General features: G+C 41.3%; 2 protein-coding genes across 3 annotated transcripts; one reads left to right on the plus strand and one right to left on the minus strand.

Annotated features, from left to right (window-relative positions):
- The first annotated feature begins 3,146 nt into the window (after window positions 1-3,146).
- On the plus strand, window positions 3,147-4,705 carry rnf208 (ring finger protein 208). Its single transcript, XM_017489665.3, has one exon. It carries the CDS (start codon window positions 3,532-3,534, stop codon window positions 4,318-4,320), a length of 789 nt encoding a protein of 262 aa, XP_017345154.1. The 5' UTR covers window positions 3,147-3,531; the 3' UTR covers window positions 4,321-4,705.
- A 124-nt stretch (window positions 4,706-4,829) lies between these two features.
- Window positions 4,830-19,470, minus strand: si:dkey-106l3.7 (uncharacterized). Of its 2 annotated transcripts, none has more exons than XM_017489661.3 (6): window positions 18,618-19,470; window positions 11,922-12,092; window positions 8,318-8,462; window positions 7,991-8,067; window positions 7,339-7,436; window positions 4,830-6,019 (listed from the first exon to the last, which is right to left on the minus strand). In XM_017489661.3, the coding sequence occupies exons 1-6, from the start codon at window positions 19,236-19,238 to the stop codon at window positions 5,950-5,952; spliced, it is 1,182 nt and encodes a 393-aa protein (XP_017345150.1). In that variant the 5' UTR covers window positions 19,239-19,470; the 3' UTR covers window positions 4,830-5,949. The 2 variants fall into 2 exon arrangements, with proteins under 2 accessions (XP_017345150.1, XP_017345151.1); XM_017489662.3 differs by having other exon boundaries at window positions 11,922-12,089; window positions 18,618-19,467.
- Between the last annotated feature and the right edge of the window lie 1,600 nt (window positions 19,471-21,070).

Genomic DNA, 21,070 nt, shown 5'->3' on the forward strand with positions numbered 1-21,070 from the left:
CTGACTGTGTGACGTCGTGAAGTGTTGAGGGGCGCGGCTCTGAAACTGACAAAAGATAAAAAGCCCCAAAATAGCAGCTCTGTCTGAAACCGTGCACACACACACACACACTCCACCACACACTCCCCCGTCATCTCTCTTTTCGTTTTTTTTATGTCTTCCCACTATTCATCCTTCATGTAGGTCACCTCTCTCCATCTCCATCTCTCTATCCACCCACTGCAAATGTGCCACTTCTCCCCGGTACTTCCTGTCCTCATTAAAAAAACAAAACAAACACGCACATTCTCTGACTTTTTCACTGGTGACTAGATCTGGCTTGTCACACCACAGACTAAACCGCTTTTGTTCCCAAGCTGTGACTCATTACAAACCTACACACTGATGTCAATTTTGCAATCTGCCTCCGTGCTTGCTTTACAAACTGCATCCATTCAGTTGTTGGGCAGTTATAGTATTCTGTAAGGTTGGGACAGGTTGTCCTGCAGCAAGGTCAGTCTTGTGTTCACTGCAGGACTGCTGACAGAGAAACACACCACATGCTCGTTTTTCAGTCTGTCTAAGATTAGCTTTGTGGGTCTGTCTAGTGATTTTGGGCTTACACTGTGCAAAAGGAAGGGCAGAAATGCAGCGAAGAGTATTCCTATACAGAAATGCTAGTTAGGTTTGAGATCAGAAGTTAGCACTTTGGTGGATAGTAGCAGACCTTGATGCTAACTATAATGCTAGGCATTCTCCAGAAACCACATTGGACGACTATGCTAATTCCATCCATCTGTCCGTTTCTGTGCTGCTTATCCAACAAAGGGCCCGGAGCCTATCCCAGGGAACTCGGGGCACAAGGCAGGGGACACCCTGGACAGGGTGCCAACCCATCTCAGGGCACAATCACACACAATACAGACAATTTGGAAACGCCAATGCATGTCGTTGGACTGGGGGAGGAAACCGGAGTACCCGGAGAAAACCCCCAAAGCACAGGGAGAACGTGCAAACTGGGTGGAGGCGGGATTTGAACCCCCATATTCTGGTTTTCCAAAAAGAGAACACCTTTTTTATTTGGGTAGGTGGGGTGTAATCGTGTTCAAAGCAGTGTTACCATGAATGCAAACTTTAATACACTGAAAAAGACACACTATTAGCATCGTATATCCATCCATCCATCCATCCATTTTCTATACCGCTTATCCTACAGGGTTACGAGGAACCTGGAGCCGATCCCAGGGAGAGGAGTATACCCTAGATGGGGTGCCAATCCATTGCAGGGCACATACACATTCACACCCATTCATACACTACGGACACTTTGGACATGCCAATCACCTTATATGGCCATGGGCATGGTTTTGACGCAGGACACCTGTCATTTGCTGCTATTGTCAAGTAATTGTTTGATGCTGTACACATTAACGCTTCGCCTACGCGCGTTCGCTAAAAGGAGGCTAATGGTCGAGAGGCAGGAATTTGGCCAATAGTTGCTGCGAGCCTTTTATAATGGACCGATTGGTGCATGATAAGGCGGGAATTACAGAGAGGGGTTAAAGCAATATAAACGTGCGCCCACATGATGCAGTATTAGACCATAAGCACATCATAGTGAAACTAAAGCCGAATCCCGGACATTTTCTCAAAATTTGAAATCTCGGCCGGACACTTTTTTAAAGTCCGAAAAAGAGGACGTCTGGTCACCCTCCACTGGTTGTCTACACTAAATCATTAAAGTAAAATTGGTTTCTTTGGTTTCTAGTGAATTACTGTTTGACAAATGCTAACCTGCCGCAACATTTTTTACTTCTGTTTAACAAAGCTGCAAGATCCTAGCATCATCGTCTGATAACTTGCATCTAGAGTCCGAGCTATCCACAGGAGCGCAAATTTTAGGCCTCCTGCCTGGTTAAGGTGTTGGGCTTACCGACTATATAAATTTACATAGATAATTCTCATTAACTAGAGTCCGTCTTGCTGATCGTTTGAAATCTTTTAACAGCATGCTCATTTGGAAGATGTTGCACTGTCCTTGAGCTGTTCTCAAACTTAACGTGGTGAGGCGGATAAGTCCTGATTTGGTGCTGTAGGAAATCCGCCAGAATCACATGACCTGGGCGGCACAGCGGCACAGCAAGTAACATTGTCGCCTCACGTTCTCCAGTGTTTTCCATATGTCTGCATGGGTATCCTCCAGGTTCTCAGTTTTCCTCCCACCTCCCAAAAACATGCTAGTAGGCATACTAGCTGCACTACATTGTCTCTAGGTGTGAATGAGTGTGCCAGTGTGTGTGTGCATGGTGCCCTGTGATGGACTGGCATCCCATTCAGGGTGTATTCTCACCTCACACCCAGTATTCTCAAGATCAGTTGCTAACACATATACACACTTATGTATACTGATCAATAATAGTTTGGGATTTTCTAATTGCCTTACTGTTGTGTTATTTTCTTTAAAACAATTAGTCTATGGTGTAGCATGCATTAGTAGCACTAATTCAGAAACTGTTTGTTTTCTACCAGAACTTGTCAATGTAGATGGTCTAACCAGTTTGACCCAATTGATCTGTGACCAGTTTAGCAGCCGGTCAGTCCAAGCTGGATTTTCCCAGCAGGAGTAGATAGCTAATTTCAACTGACTATATAACCATCACGGTTTTGTCTTTGTCACAGGAAAAGAAACAACCTAAAATAACAACCCAGGGCATAGACGAGATCTGGCTGGACTCCTGGGACATTCCTGGACTGGTCAAGAGTGGACCCACACCCTCATACACATAAACCTCTTGAGGAATTCCAAGCTCTCTTAGACAAGGACAGAACCTTCCAGGTATTTCCATTGCCTCAAGAACCAGGCATCCAAAAAAGCTCCTCAAGTGGAAGGAACTTAATCCCAGACCTAAGAGGAGGTCGGCTCAATTGTGCCATTGCTGTAGACACAACTGTCCACTTTACTGTCCAACCGAATTTGGGAACACTACAACCCAAACTCAACAAGCTTACAATTTCAGACATTATATACCTTCTTAAAGGGACTTTCTGTATAGGTGCTATATATATATATACATATACATATACATATATATATATATATATATATATATATATATATATATATATATATATATATATATATATATATATATTTGTGTATATACAGTTGTGGTTAAATATTATATACTGTGTTCAGGCATTTCTTTGTAAACCTGGATATAGAGTATTTTTTGTAGGTATATCAAGTAAATTATTAATAAACAGGGTATAAAGTCACTGGACTTTTAAAATAACTGGACATTGAAATCTATCAGTGTTAGCCTCTTAAACTCTGCTAAAGTCTCAGCGCTGTAATCAATCTTTAGCCATTTACACTAGACCAAGAAGAGTGGCCATTGGAAGAACAATGGACAAAAGCATGCGTCCTCATGTTCCCTGCAATGGCTGAGTGTCCTTCTTGGATTATACCGAAGACACCATTCACAGGGTTGTGTTGAACACCAGACACACAGACACAAAGCTGCAGAGATCATCCAACTCTTTCCAGGGCGAATGTCCTGTCTGAGGCGCCAGCCTGTGAGCATCCCAATGGATACCGTCAAGATCATCCAGTCGGAGAAATTCCCACGCGAATGTCCTGTTCCTGTGACTCAGCCTCGCTTCGCACCTCCTCCCCGTGTAGCCTGGGATGGAGGAGGTGAAGGCGAGGTCATCGTCAACCAGGCCTGCAGTGACCTGTCCGTCGAGGTGAACTGTAACACCATGGTCAACCCCCGTCCTTTGGCATCACCTCCAGCACCAGTCCTCCGTCGTGAAGCTAGCTATTTAGCCCAACGCAAGGCTAGCAACAGCGAGATATGCTACCACCAATTCCACTACAAGATGGATGACGTAATCGTGAACCAGTACGTCCTGCGCTCTTCGTCCACCTCGTCCTCCTCGTCATCTTCGACATCTTCGGGCCCGGTGATGCCGTGTGAGCCACTGGATTGCCCGACTTGCGGGCACACGTACAACTTTGCAGGGAAGCGTCCGAGAATCCTGTCCTGCTTGCACTCGGTGTGTGAGGAGTGCTTGCAGATCCTGTACGAGTCCTGCCCCAAGTATAAGTTCATCTCATGCCCCACATGCCGCCGCGAGACCGTTCTCTTTACCGACTATGGTTTGGCTGCGCTCGCCATCAACACCAGCATCCTGAGCCGCCTGCCGTCTGAGCCTGGCGGGACCGTACAATGGGGAGGAGATGCCGACCGCAGCTGCTACCAAACGGTGCGCCAGTACTGCCAATCGGCCTGCACGTGTCACATCGCTAACCCGCTCTCGACCTGCGGCATCATGTAGACGTCGATCTAAACCAGTCCACCAGGTGGCACTGTTCGAACCAAATCCACAAAACCACAAAACCAGTGACCCCACTATTCCAAAAATGCCCTCCGACTTACCCTGCCAATGCAAATATTATCTATAGATCTATTTAGCGCAGACGGTTGCTGTCTGGACTTTTAAAGAAGTGAAAGAGACACTTGTGCAAGGAGCCAAGAGAAATGTTATATCAGAGTAAATGTATTTTATGTACGAACTGATTGATCCTTTTCCCCTTAAAGTTCCTGTTTATCTTGTTTGGATGTGTTCGTCATTGACATCTCTTCACATGGGAATGCCAAGGAGACTTTGTCTCCCCCTCTCTCCTGGGAAAAATAAAGCAAATAAACGAATTGAGCCAAAACCATTTGCTTCGTCTGGCCTTGATACGATGGATCAGTAAGGCTTTAGCAATGCAAGGCACATCACAGCCAGGTTTCACGTGACAAAAATACAGAGACGAACAAAGCCAAAATTCACAGACAAAATAGCTTCTATAAACATAGATTTATACAACCATAAGAGCTTTATACTGTACATCTGTTACAAATTGCACAAATTACAAGACAAAGCAAACATACAGGCTTTTCTTTTCTTTTTTTTTTTAACATAAATAATGTGAAAAATACTGAAAATATGACGCTGTAACATGTGATATAACACATGAGAAAATATCACCTAAACAAGGAGCTGCACTGATAAAGAGATTGACAGACACCTCTCTTCTATTCTTAATAATTTAGCAGCACACGATATAAAAGACATCGCCACAATATAAAAATATAATACAATACCTACTATCATGTACACTGCGATATATTCAATTTCCTCAAATCCTGAGAAATTTCAAGGTGCTTCTTAGACCTACCTGAGTTAATGTTAAAGTGTAAACCCCGGATTTGCTAACGTTTTTATTTTCTCTAAGTTGCTTTATGAAAGACTTACTCCTTTATAACAGTGTACAGTAAATATATAGGGCATTGTAAGTGCTTTGATTATCTTAATGCATTATTTAATATTCATTAAAATACTGGCAAGCCAACGTAAGGCTTAACTGTTTAGCTTTATATGAGTGTAGTTTTGGAATCAACAGGCTGTATAAACAGTGTGCAGTATGAGCCTACCCGACCCCACCCAGGCTCTAAACCTTACCCAAAAACATCATGTAATCTGAATGCTATGCTGAAACACCTTTTGGATTTGTGCCACATCATTAACATTCAGGCCTCGGATTTCTTGTCTCGGATGAAATTACTCGAAGTTAGCATTAGCTGTACACATAGCATTAGCTGGAAATGTCGTAAATGAGCCCGTGGTCTCGAACCATCATGGCGGTTTCTCATTTCTACCTTGCATTGAGTTGTGTTTTGTGAAATAGATATACAGTATGTAGAGTCACTTCTCCTGGACTATAAAGAACACTTTCGTCCAGCCTGACAAATTGAAAAAGATAGAAATACCAGAGGTAAACCGAGATTTAGGCAAGATTATAGCAAATATAAATATCCATAGGCAAACGGCAGGTCAAGGTAAGGTGTAAAGAATGTCCACACTGTGTCCGTTTATGATTTGCTGACTCTTTTGTGACGTCCTCGTCTGAATAGAGAGTCAGAACCGCGTCGTCTTTCTTCGGTTGTTGAAAAGTTGTCCGAGTGTCCTCTTTTTCTCATTTTGTGAGCTTAAGAAAAAACAGAAACCAAAGTGAAATTGACCCAAAAATACAATGTTTTAAAAAAAAAAAAAAAAAAAAAAAAAAAAAAAAAAAAGCTGCCTCACTAATCACTCCATAATATTTTACAACACCTTAAATACCACAGCACTTTAGAATTTTTGATTCTGATTGGTGGTGGTGAATTTTCTCTAACAGCAGCTCTGACAGTAGTTCAGCTGCGAAACAGAGGTTTATAATAAAGCACTCTTACTAGTGCAGTAGTAACTTACACACGGACTTGTATGGTGGATGCTCCACATAGTCTAAGACTAATAATAAACGTATTAAAAATCAATCAAATGTTTAGTCATTTAACAAAGAAAAGCATTTAATCGTCGACATGGCGATACGTTTTCTTTAAGGAGACGTTTATGTAACATATATGGAAGGATTCTCCAGTCTCAGCACTTTATAGGTCAGTAAGTTTTCAGGACAGAAGAGTTTATGTATTCTGGTTTCTTGGTAACCCTTTATTGCATGGTGTTGCCATATGGCAACAAGGAATTTTTCTCCAAATTGTTGCTAGGCAATGATGCAAAACAAATTATTTTCCAAAAATGCCGTATCACATGACCAGGAAGTACTGTTCGCGCTTCCTTTTTGCAATCATACGGCATGGTGAATGTCATCATTGGAGGGCTCTTAAAATGTGATTCATTTTCTGTATTTAGGAAAACAAATGAAACAATATCTGAGATAAGTTAACATATTTTTGTCACTGAAACGAGTTCATACATTTTCAGTATTCTGTTAAATGGTCAAATGTAATTGTTGCCATATGGCAACAACGTGCGATAATGGAACTGTGGTGTGTGTGCGCTCAGGAATTGAAACAGGCGTACACAGCAAAAAATACACTAGGCTTTTTTTTACATTCAATGTAAGAATTTCAGACATTTTGCAGTTCAACCTTATTTTCTAAATTTCATGTTTCACGAGGAAATTAAGAATGAACGAGGAAGAATTAAAAAGATACTTCACCCAAAACATGTTTGGATTGAATTTTTGCATGTATTTTGCGGGAATAAATCCATCCACAAAAAAAAAAAAAAAAAAAAAAAAAACCCTCTGCAACTTATAGTCTTGAAAATGCAGAAATTAAAAAATGCTAAAAAAAATAAAATAATAAATTATATAATTTTATTAAAAGACGCTTTAATAGGCAGATCAGTTTGGACAAAAGACAACTTAAACTGCACTGATAACATCTTTTTAATCACTAATGTAGGTCAGACGATGTTCAATAATGCACGTCAAACGATATCTTGGGTGTGCCAAAATCTCACCTGCTGCTCTTGGCTGGTTTTGACTTTTCATTCCATCTAAGTGAGCTAATCTTCTGTTTCAGGCTGTTACTCGCCTTCCGCTGCTCCGTTTCAACCGGCTGGATGAGCAAACAGATAAACAATGCTTGAACAACAATTGCTACGACACACAAAGCTACACAATACATTCATTTTAGTGACACGACGATCCTGCGCATAGGGCAAACAGCCGAGCTTTGTTCAAAGGATTTGCATCGATTTGGTTGACATTAATGTTTCTTATATATACAGTGGGATCCAAAAGTCTGAGACAACCATTATGAATGCTTCGGTTTTCTAAATGAATATAAATTCTGTATATTAGTTATATTATCATCAACAAATGTAAGGCAAAATTTGAGAAATATTGACATGAATATCGCCCCCCTTTCCCCCCGCCCCACCCATTTTTAATGTATTCGTGCCATTGAGCATTTCCTGTATGTGTTCTCAAAGAAATGCCAAACGTGATCTGCACAGATTGATGGTGGGCGAATGAAGTTTTAGTATGTTGCAGTACATGTGCTCACGTTGCAACATGTTGGCACACAACACTACTGCAAAACACACCAAACCAGTTTCCAAACCAGAGGGGTTTTTTTTTTCCGTAAATTAACTCTGACTTTTCTCTTACCGACTGTGGGTTTTCAGGCTGTTCCAGTAAAACGTGTGTGGATGGGAAGTGCTCGGCTTGACGGGCTTTAGATTTACCTACAGGAGATAAAACACAACCTCATAAAAGCTTCGAATCTATGGTTAGGGTTAGGGTTAAGGAGTAATGGTCTTGCTTATTGACCTAACTGTTACTGAACTCACAACCTAGTCCTTAAAATGATTGTTAAGTATTTCATTATTTACTGTTTTGTATGAGTTTAGTATAAGTGCAATGTGTTGTATTTATAGCATAATTAATAATGTTCTTTGAAACGTGATCAATGTTATACTGCTGTGTTATGCTTACTTCGTTGTTTGATAAAAGTCCACGGATCAGACACGCTCCTTCGACGGAAAGCCTCGGAAGAACGTCCTGGTTTATTCTTGGTATGCCGGAAGTCAAGCTTCTCACCGTCTGTGCAGTCGATATCAGCTTTCTGCCTGCAGACAGCCTGCAAAGAATTTCAGTTCAAATGAATATTAAAGATACTAAATACTGCACACATCAGACATAACATATATATATATAGTATATCAAAGCCCTGAATAATACAAACACTAATCGAAGATAGGCTACGACAAATACTGTACAGACCAAAACACTGGTTAGCACAAATAAGAATCAAAACCAGTATCAAAAACATCAAAGCCTTGTTTAAGAAAAATGAAAAGATTTCAAATTTGCCTAATACTGTACACACATACTACATAATATAACGCGGTATGGTGTCGTATATTATAGTATAGTATAGCATATCATAGCAGATAAAATACATATATTTCCATTCAAATTTATGTACTGCACGTGTACTTTAACTGATATCAAATAGTGACTGTTTAAATTTGTGCACCCCAAACCTGTATATGTAATTGAATGTAATATATTGGGAATGAGAGGCTCAGATCTCAGTTTTTGAGAGCGATATTGTGAAACTAAGTGCATTCCCGTGTTAGTCTTGTTCGTTCTGACTCACGGTTTGAAATATGTGACATTCTGAGATCTTCACCAAATTCGCATTGTGCGTTAGGGTGGTCAAGACTAACACACTAATGCACTTAGTTTCTTGCTAACACGCTCCGAAGCTGAGCTATAGTATAGCATTGTACAGTACAGTACAGTATAGTACAGCACAGTATAGTAGATAAAATAGCTACAGTATAGTAAGTACAGTAGACAAAATAGATATATTTCCATTCAAACTCATGCACTGCATGTGTATTTTAACTGAGGTTGAACAGTTAATGTTTAAATCTGTGTCCGTCCCAAACCTGTATATGTTATTGATCGTAATATATTGTAAATGAGAGGCTCAGATATCAGTTTTTGAGAGTGATATTATGAAACTAAGTGCATTCCCGTGTTAGTCTTGATCGCTCTGACGCACGGTGTGAATTTGGTACAAATCAGAAACATTTTTTTTTTTTGCCCTAAAACCGTAACTAATAAAAAAACCCTTACCATTTTTTACAGTGAAAAATCTGATGTTCTGAGATCTTCACCAAATTCACACTGTGCGTTAGGGCGGTCGAGACTAACACACTAATGCACTTAGTTTCTTCCCAACACACTCCAAATCTCAGATATGTACAACATGATATAACACATTAATACATTAACGTGCACACAAGTACTACACAAATCACGACCTTTGGGTTAGCACCAATACTACCCAAAACTATAAAGAACACAAACATTGCACAAATACTACACCGACCAAAAAAAAAACAAGATTAGCACCAAATAGTACAGCATTTAAAACATTATGGTTAGCACAAATACTACCCAAATCTAACTATCTAAGTAACAGATATACTACGCAAACCAAGACATTTGGGTTAGTACAGATAATACCCAAATCTAACTACTTAGGTTAACACAAATACTTTCTAGAACATTTAGGATAAAGCCAATAATTCACAAATCATTTGAGTTAACTCAAAAACACACACAAAAGCAGAATATAAACCAATACATGTAGATTTAGGTATACACATATATATCTTAGCTTTAGATCATAGCTTTAAAACCAACGCAGTTTTCGCAAACGTCTCATTTCGCAAAAGTCTTTGGTTAACGTAAATACTGCTCACATGAATCAAAAGACTTATTCAACACAAGTATGCGCCCTTATTAACGCCAGCTACCCGCCTGTCTCTCTGGTTATTTAAATGACTCGGGTCATTTAGCTTAGTTGCTTAGCAGCTAATGAGTTTTAACAAAAACAAGGATCTCACCGAGATGACACAAGCAAAAGAAAATGCAGAGAGGAAACAGTGCTGAAAAGACTTTCTGATGTCACCGAATTGTGAAATTCGGCGAGGCTCAAAACGGCATAATTACGGATAATAATAGTTGTGCTGTAGACGCGCGGTAACCGGTAATTTGTTGAGGTGTTAGGTCAGCTGGGATACGGATTTATGGTAGTGTTAGTTGGGCGGTGCTGGGTTTATTTTATGTACAAACTCAGAAGAAATGTTAGGAAACTGTAACTCATTTAAGGAAGGTACATTACTGGATATTACACCACAGACTGTGGAATTCACAAATCTCAAGAAGTAGCAAACCACAGGTTTATAGTCTTTCCCTAGTTTTAAACGCGTTGTCGTTTCTATAGCAACAGCTCATTGACGTACTTAGTTGGTGGATGTCCGATACAATCCAAGCCTAACTATGGAACGTATTGAGATGGATCTGTTGCTATTTAACAAAGAAAAATGCCATTTCTATAGTGATGTTTTCTGTTGGGAGATCATGTAATTGTCAACATTTATGAAAGGAGTCTCCAGTGTCAGTGCTTTGTAACACTACAGGAAAGTCTGCAGGATAGCAGAATTTGCACTCAATTCTGGCACACTATGGCTGCCGTAGCATCATCCAGGTGGATGCTACACACTAGTGGTGGTTGAGGAGACACCCCCACACCCGTTATACTATGTAAAGCGTTTTGAGTGTCTAGAAAAGCGCTATATAAATGTAACTGTAACTATCTCTTGAATCTGTGTTGTTTTGTCTTTATTTCTTGTTTTTAGACACATTTCCATCCATTTTCCGTACCACATACTCTACACAGGGTTGCTGTTGAGCCTGGAGCCTAACCCAGGAAACTCGAGGCACAAGGTGGGGTACACACCCAGGACAGGGTGCAAACCCATCGCAGGGCACGATCACACACATATTCACACTCTATGGACATTTTGGAAACACCAATCAGCCCACAATGCATGCCTGTGGACTGGTGGAGGAAACCGGAGTAGCAGGAGGAAACCCCCGAAGCATGCGGAGAACATGCAAGCTCCACGCACATAGGGTGGAGGCGGGATTTGAACCCCCAAACCCCCGGAGGTGCGAGGCAGATGTGCTAACCGCTAAACCACCGTGCCCACAGACACACATCGGTTCATCACATTAATGAGAAACTCAGCTTGGAAGTAGTGGAAATGGACCTGACGCAAACATCGGACTCAAAGCTCCAGAATGCGATGCAGCTGAGTAAAGGCAGAGACCCGGCTCGGCTAGTTAGAGATCTATGGGATGACGAGCGCGATGGCACAGACGGCGGTATTAGCATTAAAGTTGAACCTGTTTGAGCAGAGTGTACAGATGACGAGGAGAGAGAGCTAGACAGACTTACGGTTCTAAAGCGCCGCCGCATTACTTTCTTTCGTAGGGATCAAATAAGGCTTTAATACCGCTGCACCACTATATTAACAGATAGTTGTGGCTGACTCGGATGAGTCCGTCACCATCAGCAATGGTGGAAAATAATCCAGTTGTAAAGGGCGCGTCATCAATGAGACGCCGTTTATTTATACATGACCACAGGAATGCCGTGACTATGAGTTAGTGTGCTACTTAAAAACAATCCTGTTCTAACTGCAACAATGCTAATAAACGTCCTGGACACTCTCACCTTCATCTCCGTCTCTCCCGTCTCGTCTCGGTTGTTCTTTATCACCAGCTGGAGGTTGTGGTTCTCCCTCTGCAGCCGGGCGATCTCCTCCAGCATCCGGCACATCTGCTCCAGGTAGAGAAACCCAGGGGGCAGATGGTCCCACTCAGGCCCAGTGGCACATGCAGCCTGCTAACACACACAGACGTACAATTTATTACATTATTACTTATTTCAGTACTTTCGATGTTTCTTATTAAATACTTCAGGTACTTTTGAGAGTGCTGTTAGAAAATTGTATAAATTATTCATCTATTTGTTCAGAGTTTAACATCTAATGTTTTCCCCAGTCTTTACAAGATGATCCTGCTTGTTTTACTGAAATGACTCTGTCTGGTAAAATAGCTGTATAATGGACAGAATATTTAAGATATATACAATATAATACTAGTTTATATTTAAACCTGTTTACTATAATGCTAGTTTTTCTTTTAGCCCACTGTTTATTTAGCCTATTGTTTGTTTTAGCCTCTTTTCATTAAAACTGCTTTTTAGCCTGTTTACTAGAATGCTAGGTCTTGAACTAGCCTGATTTTTGTAGCCTGTTCATTTCAATTGTTAATTCATTTCAAGTCTGTGTCACCATTAGGGCTAATTTTTGGATAGCCGGTATATTTTCATGCTCATTCACTATAGTTTACTGTAGTTCTGGTTGATATTTTAGCTTGTTTTACTGTAATGCTAACTCTTAAATTAGCATATATACTATAATAAAATTTAAATCTAAGCAGAACGATTATAATGCTAATTCTTGAGGTACTCTGTTTACTGTAATGCTGGTTTGTGTTTTTACTTGTTTACTATGAAGTAGTTGATCATTTAGAACGTTGATTACAAGTCTAATTTGTGTTTCAGTGTTTATCATAATGCTAGTTCTTGAATTAGCCACTTTATGATGATACTAGTTAACTTTAACGCTAGTTTTAGAGTTAGCCTGCTTACTATAAAGCTAGTTTATGGTTTACTTTGTTTACTTCTTGTTTTACTTCGTTACTATAATGACAGCTTATATTTTAGCATGTTTGCATTTCAGTGTTTATCATAATGCTAGTTCCTGAACTAGTCTGTTTACTATAATGCTAGCTTACTTTCACACTACTTTTAGAGTTAGCCTGTTTACTATAACTACAGTGAGGGAAAAAAGTATTTGATCCCCTGCTGATTTTGTACGTTTGCCCACTGACAAAGAAATGATCAGTCTATAATTTTAATGGTAGTTGTATTTGAACAGTGAGAGACAGAATAACAACAAAAAAATCCAGAAAAACGCATGTCAAAAATTTTATAAATTCATTTGCATTTTAATGAGGGAAAAAAGTATTTGACCCCCTCTCAATCAGAAAGATTTCTGGCTCCCAGGTATCTTTTATCCAGGTAACGAGCTGAGATTAGGAGCACACTCTTAAAGGGAGTTCTCCTAATATCAGTTTGTTACCTGTATAAAAGACACCTGTCCACAGAAGCAATCAATCAATCAGATTCCAAACTCTCCACCATGGCCAAGACCAAAGAGCTCTCCAAGGATGTCAGGGACAAGACTGTAGACCTACACAAGTCTGGAATGGGCTACAAGACCATTGCCAAGCAGCTTGGTGAGAAGGTGACAACAGTTGGTGCGATTATTCGCAAATGGAAGAAGCACAAAAGAACTGTCAATCTCCTTCGGCCTGGGGCTCCATGCAAGATCTCACCTCGTGGAGTTGCATTGATCATGAGAACAGTGAGGAATCAGCCCAGAACTACACGGGAGGATCTTGTCAATGATCTCAAGGCAGCTGGGACCATAGTCACCAAGAAAACAATTGGTAACACACTACGACGTGAAGGACTGAAATCCTGCAGCGCGCGCAAGGTCCGCTGCTCAAGAAAGCACATATACATGCCCGTCTGAAGTTTGCCAGTGAACATCTGAATGATTCAGAGGACAACTGGGTGAAAGTGTTGTGGTCAGATGAGACCAAAATGGAGCTCTTTGGCATCAACTCAACTCGCCGTGTTTGGAGGAGGAGGAATGCTGCCTATGGCCGCAAGAACACCATCCCCACCGTCAAACATGGAGGTGGAAACATTATGCTTTGGGGGTGTTTCTCTGCTAAGGGGACAGGACAACTTCACCGCATCAAAGGGACGATGGACGGGGCCATGTACCGTCAAATCTTGGGTGAAAACCTCCTTCCCTCAGATAGGGCATTGAAAATGGGTCGTGGATGGGTATTCCAGCATGACATTGACCCAAAACACACGGCCAAGGCAACAAAGGAGTGGCTCAAGAAGTAGCACATTAAGGTCCTGGAGTGACCTAGCCAGTCTCCAGACCTTAATCCCATAGAAAATCTGTGGAGAGAGCTGAAGGTTCGAGTTGCCAAACGTCAGCCTCGAAACCTTAATGACTTGGAGAAGATCTGCAAAGAGGAGTGGGACAAACTCCCTCCTGAGATGTGTGCAAACCTGGTGGCCAACTACAAGAAACGTCTGACCTCTGTGATTGCCAACAAGGGTTTTTCCACCAAGTACTAAGTCATGTTTTGCAGAGGGGTCAAATACTTATTTCCCTCATTAAAATGCAAATCAATTTATAACATTTTTGACATGCGTTTTTCTGGATTTTTTTGTTGTTATTCTGTCTCTCACTGTTCAAATAAATCTATCATTAAAGTTATAGACGGATCATTTCTTTGTCAGTGGGCAAACGTACAAAATCAGCAGGGGATCAAATACTTTTTCCCCCACTGCATTTAACAATTTCCCTAGTGGGATCAATAAAGTCTGTCTATCTGTCTGTCTGTCTGTCTGTCTGTCATACAGTCCGCAACGTGATTGAACAATAATTTTACTCGTGTTGGTCACTCGTTTGAAATTTTTTTCCTTTTTGGAACACGTTTATTGGATAATTTCACACAACCCTGATTCCGAAAAAGTTGGGTCAGTGTGGAAAATGCAAACAAAACGAACAAAAAGACTTGTTTGAAAATTCAGTTCACCCTGTACTATATTGAAAACACATTATTAACACATTATTTGATGTTTGACTTTGTGAATTTAATTTATTTCTTGAAAAAACACACTCATTTCAAATCTGATGACTGCAACACGCTCCAAAAAAGTTGGGACAGTCGACTGTTTAGTCGACCGTGTAACATCACAACATAACACTTATCAAGCATTTGGACGCTGAGTGAAGACATCAGTTGGTTAACTTTAGCCAGCGGGATTTTCCCTTTTCATTCATTACACATTTCTTCAGCTGCGCAACTGTACAGTTCCTTTGCTGCCTTATTTTGCACTTCATAATGCGCCACACATTCTCAATTTGAAATGTCGACTCGTCGGACAACAAAACACGATTCCACTGTGCTACTGTCCATCTCAGATGAGACCGAGCCCAGAGAAGTGGGCGGAGCTTCTGGACAGTGTTGATGTACGGCTTCTGCTTTGCACAGTAAAGCCTTAACTTGCGTCTGTGGATGCAGCGGCGAATGGTGTCGACTGACAAAGGTTTACCAAAGTATTCCCGAGCCCATGTCAGGATCTCTATTACAGACTCATGACGGTTTTTAAGACAGTGACGTCTGAAGGATCGGAGATCACGTGCATTCAGAAGCGGTTTTCTGCCTTGCCCTTTACGCACCGAGATTTGACCGGATTCCTTGAATGTTTTAATTATATTCTGCACTGTAGAAGGTGAAACGCCCAAAATCCTACCGATTTGTCTTTGGGGAATTTTGTTCTCAAAGTGTTGGCGGATCGCTGATCCTCGACCCATCCTTGCTCTTGAAGGACTAGGCTTTTTTTGGAGGCTCCTTATATACTCTGATTAGACGATCGCCTCACCTGTTTCACATCACCTTCTTATTTCAACTTCTCACATCGCTATTAGTCCTAAATTGCCCCGTCCCAACTTATTTCAACGTGTCGCTTGCATCAATTGCAAAATAAACGTTTATCTTAAAACATAAAAAACTATGCAGTTGATTAGCTAAAACATCAAATAATTCAAATCTTTATACGTTTTTTTGTCTTGTTTGTTTAAATACAAGTCAAAGTACATTTACAAATCACTCCTCTTTATTTTTATTAGCATTTTCCACACTGTCCAACTTTTTCGGAATTGGGGTTGTATGTTGAAATAGTAATAACAGAAAAGGTGTGTAGGATATTAACACATCCTTTCTGAGTGTGTAGTTTATGTTTAACTTTGTCGTACTGTTGCTAGTTCTTGAGTTACTTCTTTGCTATAATGACGGTTTATATTTTAGCATGTTGGTGTTTCAGTGTTTGCTATAATGCTAGTTCGTGAGCTAGCCTTTCTGAAACTTCCCCAGCACGCACCTCTACCTAACACTCTGGTATTGAGCTACGTCGTCCTACACGGGCCGCTATCAGTAGCCGCATTCTAACCGCCTCCACATTCCTGCTGATGCACTTCCCTCTGGCGCTGTTCCAGTTTAACACACCTGAACCGACTGGTTCGCATCGACCGTGGAGGAGAACAGCTCAATGACGAACGTGACTGTAGTAAAGGTGGGAGTGTGTGTGTAAGTGGGTGTGTGTTATGTACAGTATTTACTGCCTTAGTGAAGTGTGTGAGAGGTGATCAGCTCATTATCTGGGCTTATAAGAGAGAGAAAAGAAGAAAATGAGTGAAACTGCTGCTCATTTGGTGACACGAGTTCTCGCATCATTTACCTATCGCTGATCGATCATGGTCAGTGCGACAAAACCAGAGAAATCCTTTATGGTGCTAAAGAGATCAATCTTTCTGAGATTGGTCTCAGTTAGTCTTCCTTATTGTGGTACATAAGTTGTATTTTGTTCTTTGTTTTTAATCCTGCCTGAATTATACAGGTATGAAAAAAAAAAAAAAAAAAAAGTCATACTGTACACCCAGATTATTTGCGTATAAAGGGGAAAAACGGAAATTAAAGGAATGGTATTCCCATAATGGAAAATTCTAATCTTGGAAAAGTGTTTTTGGATGTTTTCTCAATCTATCTCACAGTATTCCAGCATTCATTTTCGCTAAATATCCTGACCTCGCTAGAATTTTTTTGTTTATAGGCTGAGACGTCAAAATCGTCTAAGACGGTTTTCATAAAATCCTTGAAAATTTTTCTCATATTGAATCTTAGACAGGATTTGAACTCATTTCAACTATTAGTTATTTCTAATATTGAATTTAATAGAATTTTTAGAAAGTGATAATTGCTCAACGTATAATAGACTTTTTGTTTGTTTGTTGTTGTTGTTGTTGTTAGGAGTTGTATTGTTGGCTTTCATGTGAATGATCTCAGGCGATGAATCATGAGTTATGGCTATCATGGATATCAGTCCTGGAGAGTGAATTTTTGCACTCAATAATACAGAACATGATATTTGGAATTAAACGTGAACTAATATGCAGATCATACAGTAACTGCGTTATAAACTGAATCATATCCTGAATAATCAATTCAAAATAAGAATCCGGGCAAGTCCATATGATATGATATGATATCTTACACCAGTTCTGGTTGTTGAATCTGATTTGTACTCTCTGCTACTCTTTAGACAGTTCGGATGGTTCCATCTTTTCACTTCTCATGAAATGTCTTTTATCGATCATTTTGCCATTCAAGCTATTAAAGGAACTCAAATGTAGTCGATCAGCCGAGACATGGCTGCTGTCTGGTGGTTGCTTCTTTAGTTTTGCACCACAGCTACAAGTTCAACACATAATGGAAGTCTGTGTCACTCAAAATCTTGTGTGTCTGCCTCAAACCTCTTACAGGTCTCCAGTGATGTGGTTCAGGACACAGCTGGACTGACTGTCATCTATAAACATGAACTAAACTTGACTGGGTAGCTCAATGCTGTAACAGCTATTTTGGACAACAGCAATCAGCAATAGTTTTTAAAAAAAAATGCAATTTGGTATCAGTCTGTCTTTTAGGCTCCGCCTCCTCAAAGCAGAACGTTAAGGCTCTGGGTTACTGATCAGAAGGTCGGGGGTTCAAGCCCCAGCGCTGCCAAGCTGCCACTGTTGGGCCCTTGAGCAAGGCCCTTAACCCTCTCTGCTCCAGGGGGCGCTGTATCATGGCTGACCCTGCGCTCTGAAAGTGTTTTAATGCGCAGCTAAATGACGCTGTTATGAAGGTTTGGTCATATTTGGATTTTAGCTGAGGTAGACTCATACTGTGACTCTAGTGACAATGCAAAGCAGGAAAAAAATTTCAACCGCCAAACATGCTTTTCCAATACGTGACACTTGAATACCATTCCTTTAAGCTCCGCCTCCCGAAGTTTGAAGGCAGAATTGTAGAAAAAAATAAACATGTAGGTCATGAGGATCATATAGTAATATGGTTCTGCTTTAAACATTAAATTTGTAAACATGGACTTTCCACGACAGTAATATCGTACAGAGTATCTTGTGCTATAGATACAGCAATGGTGTGAATCGCACCATGTGAAGTGCATTACATTTAAACATTTAAACCCGACGCAACATCCGTCGGAGCTGAGTCGCACCCTCCACTCTGATTAACACTGGAAGGTTGAACAAAATGACCTGAAGCTCTTCATAGATTTATAGTCCATGAATTCTAGGCTTACTCTTTTGAATCTAGATTGAACAAATGACTCAAAATGAAGTGCTTTATAAATAAAGATGATTATTACCGCTTCTCTGTTACTGACAGCAGGCTGTTGCGGTGTGTGTGTTACTCTGAGAGCTTCTGACGATCTCTGCTCATCAGCGGGTTGTATGTAAGGCCTTCCTGGCCCAACGCTTCCAACTCTGGAGCGCATCGAGTGTTTAAGAGAACCGCTGGATATTGAAGCTGTGTTACACCGACGTCGATGGCTACCATCCACGCTTCTCCTCCAGGCTGGCTCTGTTCTCCGCAATGCCTCCTCCACCTTCAGCCCGACTGTTTCAGACGGTTTTAAACTTTCCTTCCGCGCTGCTGAGAAAAATGATGAGGACGAGGAGCACTGAGAAAGAGCCGGCGAGGAAGATGACGGTCGTGAGACATCCTCGCCAAGCTGCGAGGCCTGTGAGGTCAGAACAGAGTGCTGGGAGGTCAAAGGGTTGACCACAGATGGCAGCTCCACTCCAGAGTCCTCAGATTCAGACCTGATAGGAGCTCCTGTGAGTCTCAGGGAGTCTGCAGACCTGGAGTCACTGCCGTTCGGGTCCAGTTTTTTTTCCAAACCCTCTGCTGAGCTTGAGCGTTCTGGCGGGTAACCCTCAGCCACCCAGGTCTCCAGCAAACACCCAAAACTCCTGTACAGATTCATCTGGCCGTCTTTCAGCCTCGGTAGTGCCAAAGCCTGTCAAGCTCCGTCTGAGGAAAAGCCTTGGTGTGTGTGCTGTCTTAGTGCTCAGTGCAACACCTATTCTACCTGACAGGTGATGACAGATGGCACAGGATGAGCGGGAAGCGAAACTCGTTGCACATACTTCAAGGCATCCGACATGGTCCGCCCACATTCCTCCTTCATCCTCCCAGATCGGGCTCTCTGCAGCGGCCACTTGACTTCCCATGCTTCCTCCTAATCTTTCTCAGAAGTCCCCATCTGCCTCGACACGCCTGAACGTGACACAGCTCTATGAAGAAAGGCACAGAAACCACAAGCATAACATAAACCGAAACTCAAAGCAAACTGCCTGTAGCCACTTGGGCTGACATCCAAGCCTGTACTGTCAGACAGACAAACCAATTTCAGTGGACTTTCAGTTAGTTAGCATTATTTCATTTATTAGACTTCCAATGACAGGAATTTGACCTGTTCAGCTCTGTCAGTAGCTGAAGTTGTAAGTCACTCATTAGTTACTTAACCTTACAATGGACTACGACTAATACAGCTCCACTCATTCCACAATCCTCAAACTTCAACGAAAAGCATCGGCACATTCCTGCAGTTTGATAAGATTGACATTCTGTACAAGGTTAAAGGGACAATTTATCAATGGAGCATTGTCGCTAATAATGTTAATGAGGGAACGGAAGCTTATAGGTTGTAGTTTAACGTTGTCCCAACCTCCTTCCTACGTCATCACACACTCATTAAAACAACAAAACATTATTTAGCTCAGTAGTATCATCTGTACATGTTTAGCTTCCCTAAGACAGTCCATATTACGTTAAAAACCTGTCTATGCAAAGCAAATGGAAACGACATTCGCTTCAAGACAAGGTGTACCTCAGGGTTCTGTCCTACGTCCAGTAGTGTTCTGAAACTACACCAATACAATAAGTACGGAATTCAACACTTTGGGAGTTGCCGTTATAGGAAACGAATCCACAACAGGGTGGAGGGATTGATGACGTGGCGTTCCTGTGATCGTCCTGAAGTGAATTGCTTTCTAACGTTTTATTTCTCTTTACACCCCAATGTAGAATGAATTGTGGAAGAAAAATGAAAGCATTGTGGAATGTCAATCAAGTTAACGTTGCGGAACATCCGCGAATCAAGTCAGTTCCTGTTGTCATTTAACGGCTGTAAGCAGTTCCAACGTCTTTTCCTTCCTCGTCTTCTCTCGCAGACAAACCCACAATGACGTTTAAAAGCACTACAACAAAAAGGCGAAACAGTTAAGTGGGTGGGGAATTTGAAATCACTCGGCACAGAGATCAACTCGCCTGACTTTCTTTACACGTGCTGACTCGGACATTTTAGCCTAAAAAAAACAAAGGTGGTTTTTCACAACCGCCCGTGCCCGGGAGCCAAGAGAGCAAAACTGGCCGTGCTCTCTGGGTGGGAGGGGCGTATTCTCTCTCCGCTGTCAGTCACAGCAACACTAGACAATCATCTCATGTATGTGGAAGAATGCGGATAGCACTTTCTGAGAGTGTTACTCTTCCCTGTGACACGTATTACATTACAGCATTTTGGCAGACGCCCTATTTGCAGAGCGATTTACAATTATCTCATTCATACAACTGAGCAGAGAGGGTTAAGGGCCTTGCTCGAGGACCCAACAGTGGCAGCTTGGCAGTGCTGGGATTTGAACTCACATCCTTCTGATCAGACATCCAACATCTAAACTGCTGTGCCACCATGTCCTAGTCTTCCCACACATGTCTCTGAGGCAGCAGGTGTTAGCATTCTGGGACGTGTGTCACAGG

Source organism: Ictalurus punctatus, chromosome 16, assembly GCF_001660625.3.
Source record: "Ictalurus punctatus breed USDA103 chromosome 16, Coco_2.0, whole genome shotgun sequence".
NCBI classification, from domain to species: domain Eukaryota; kingdom Metazoa; phylum Chordata; class Actinopteri; order Siluriformes; family Ictaluridae; genus Ictalurus; species Ictalurus punctatus.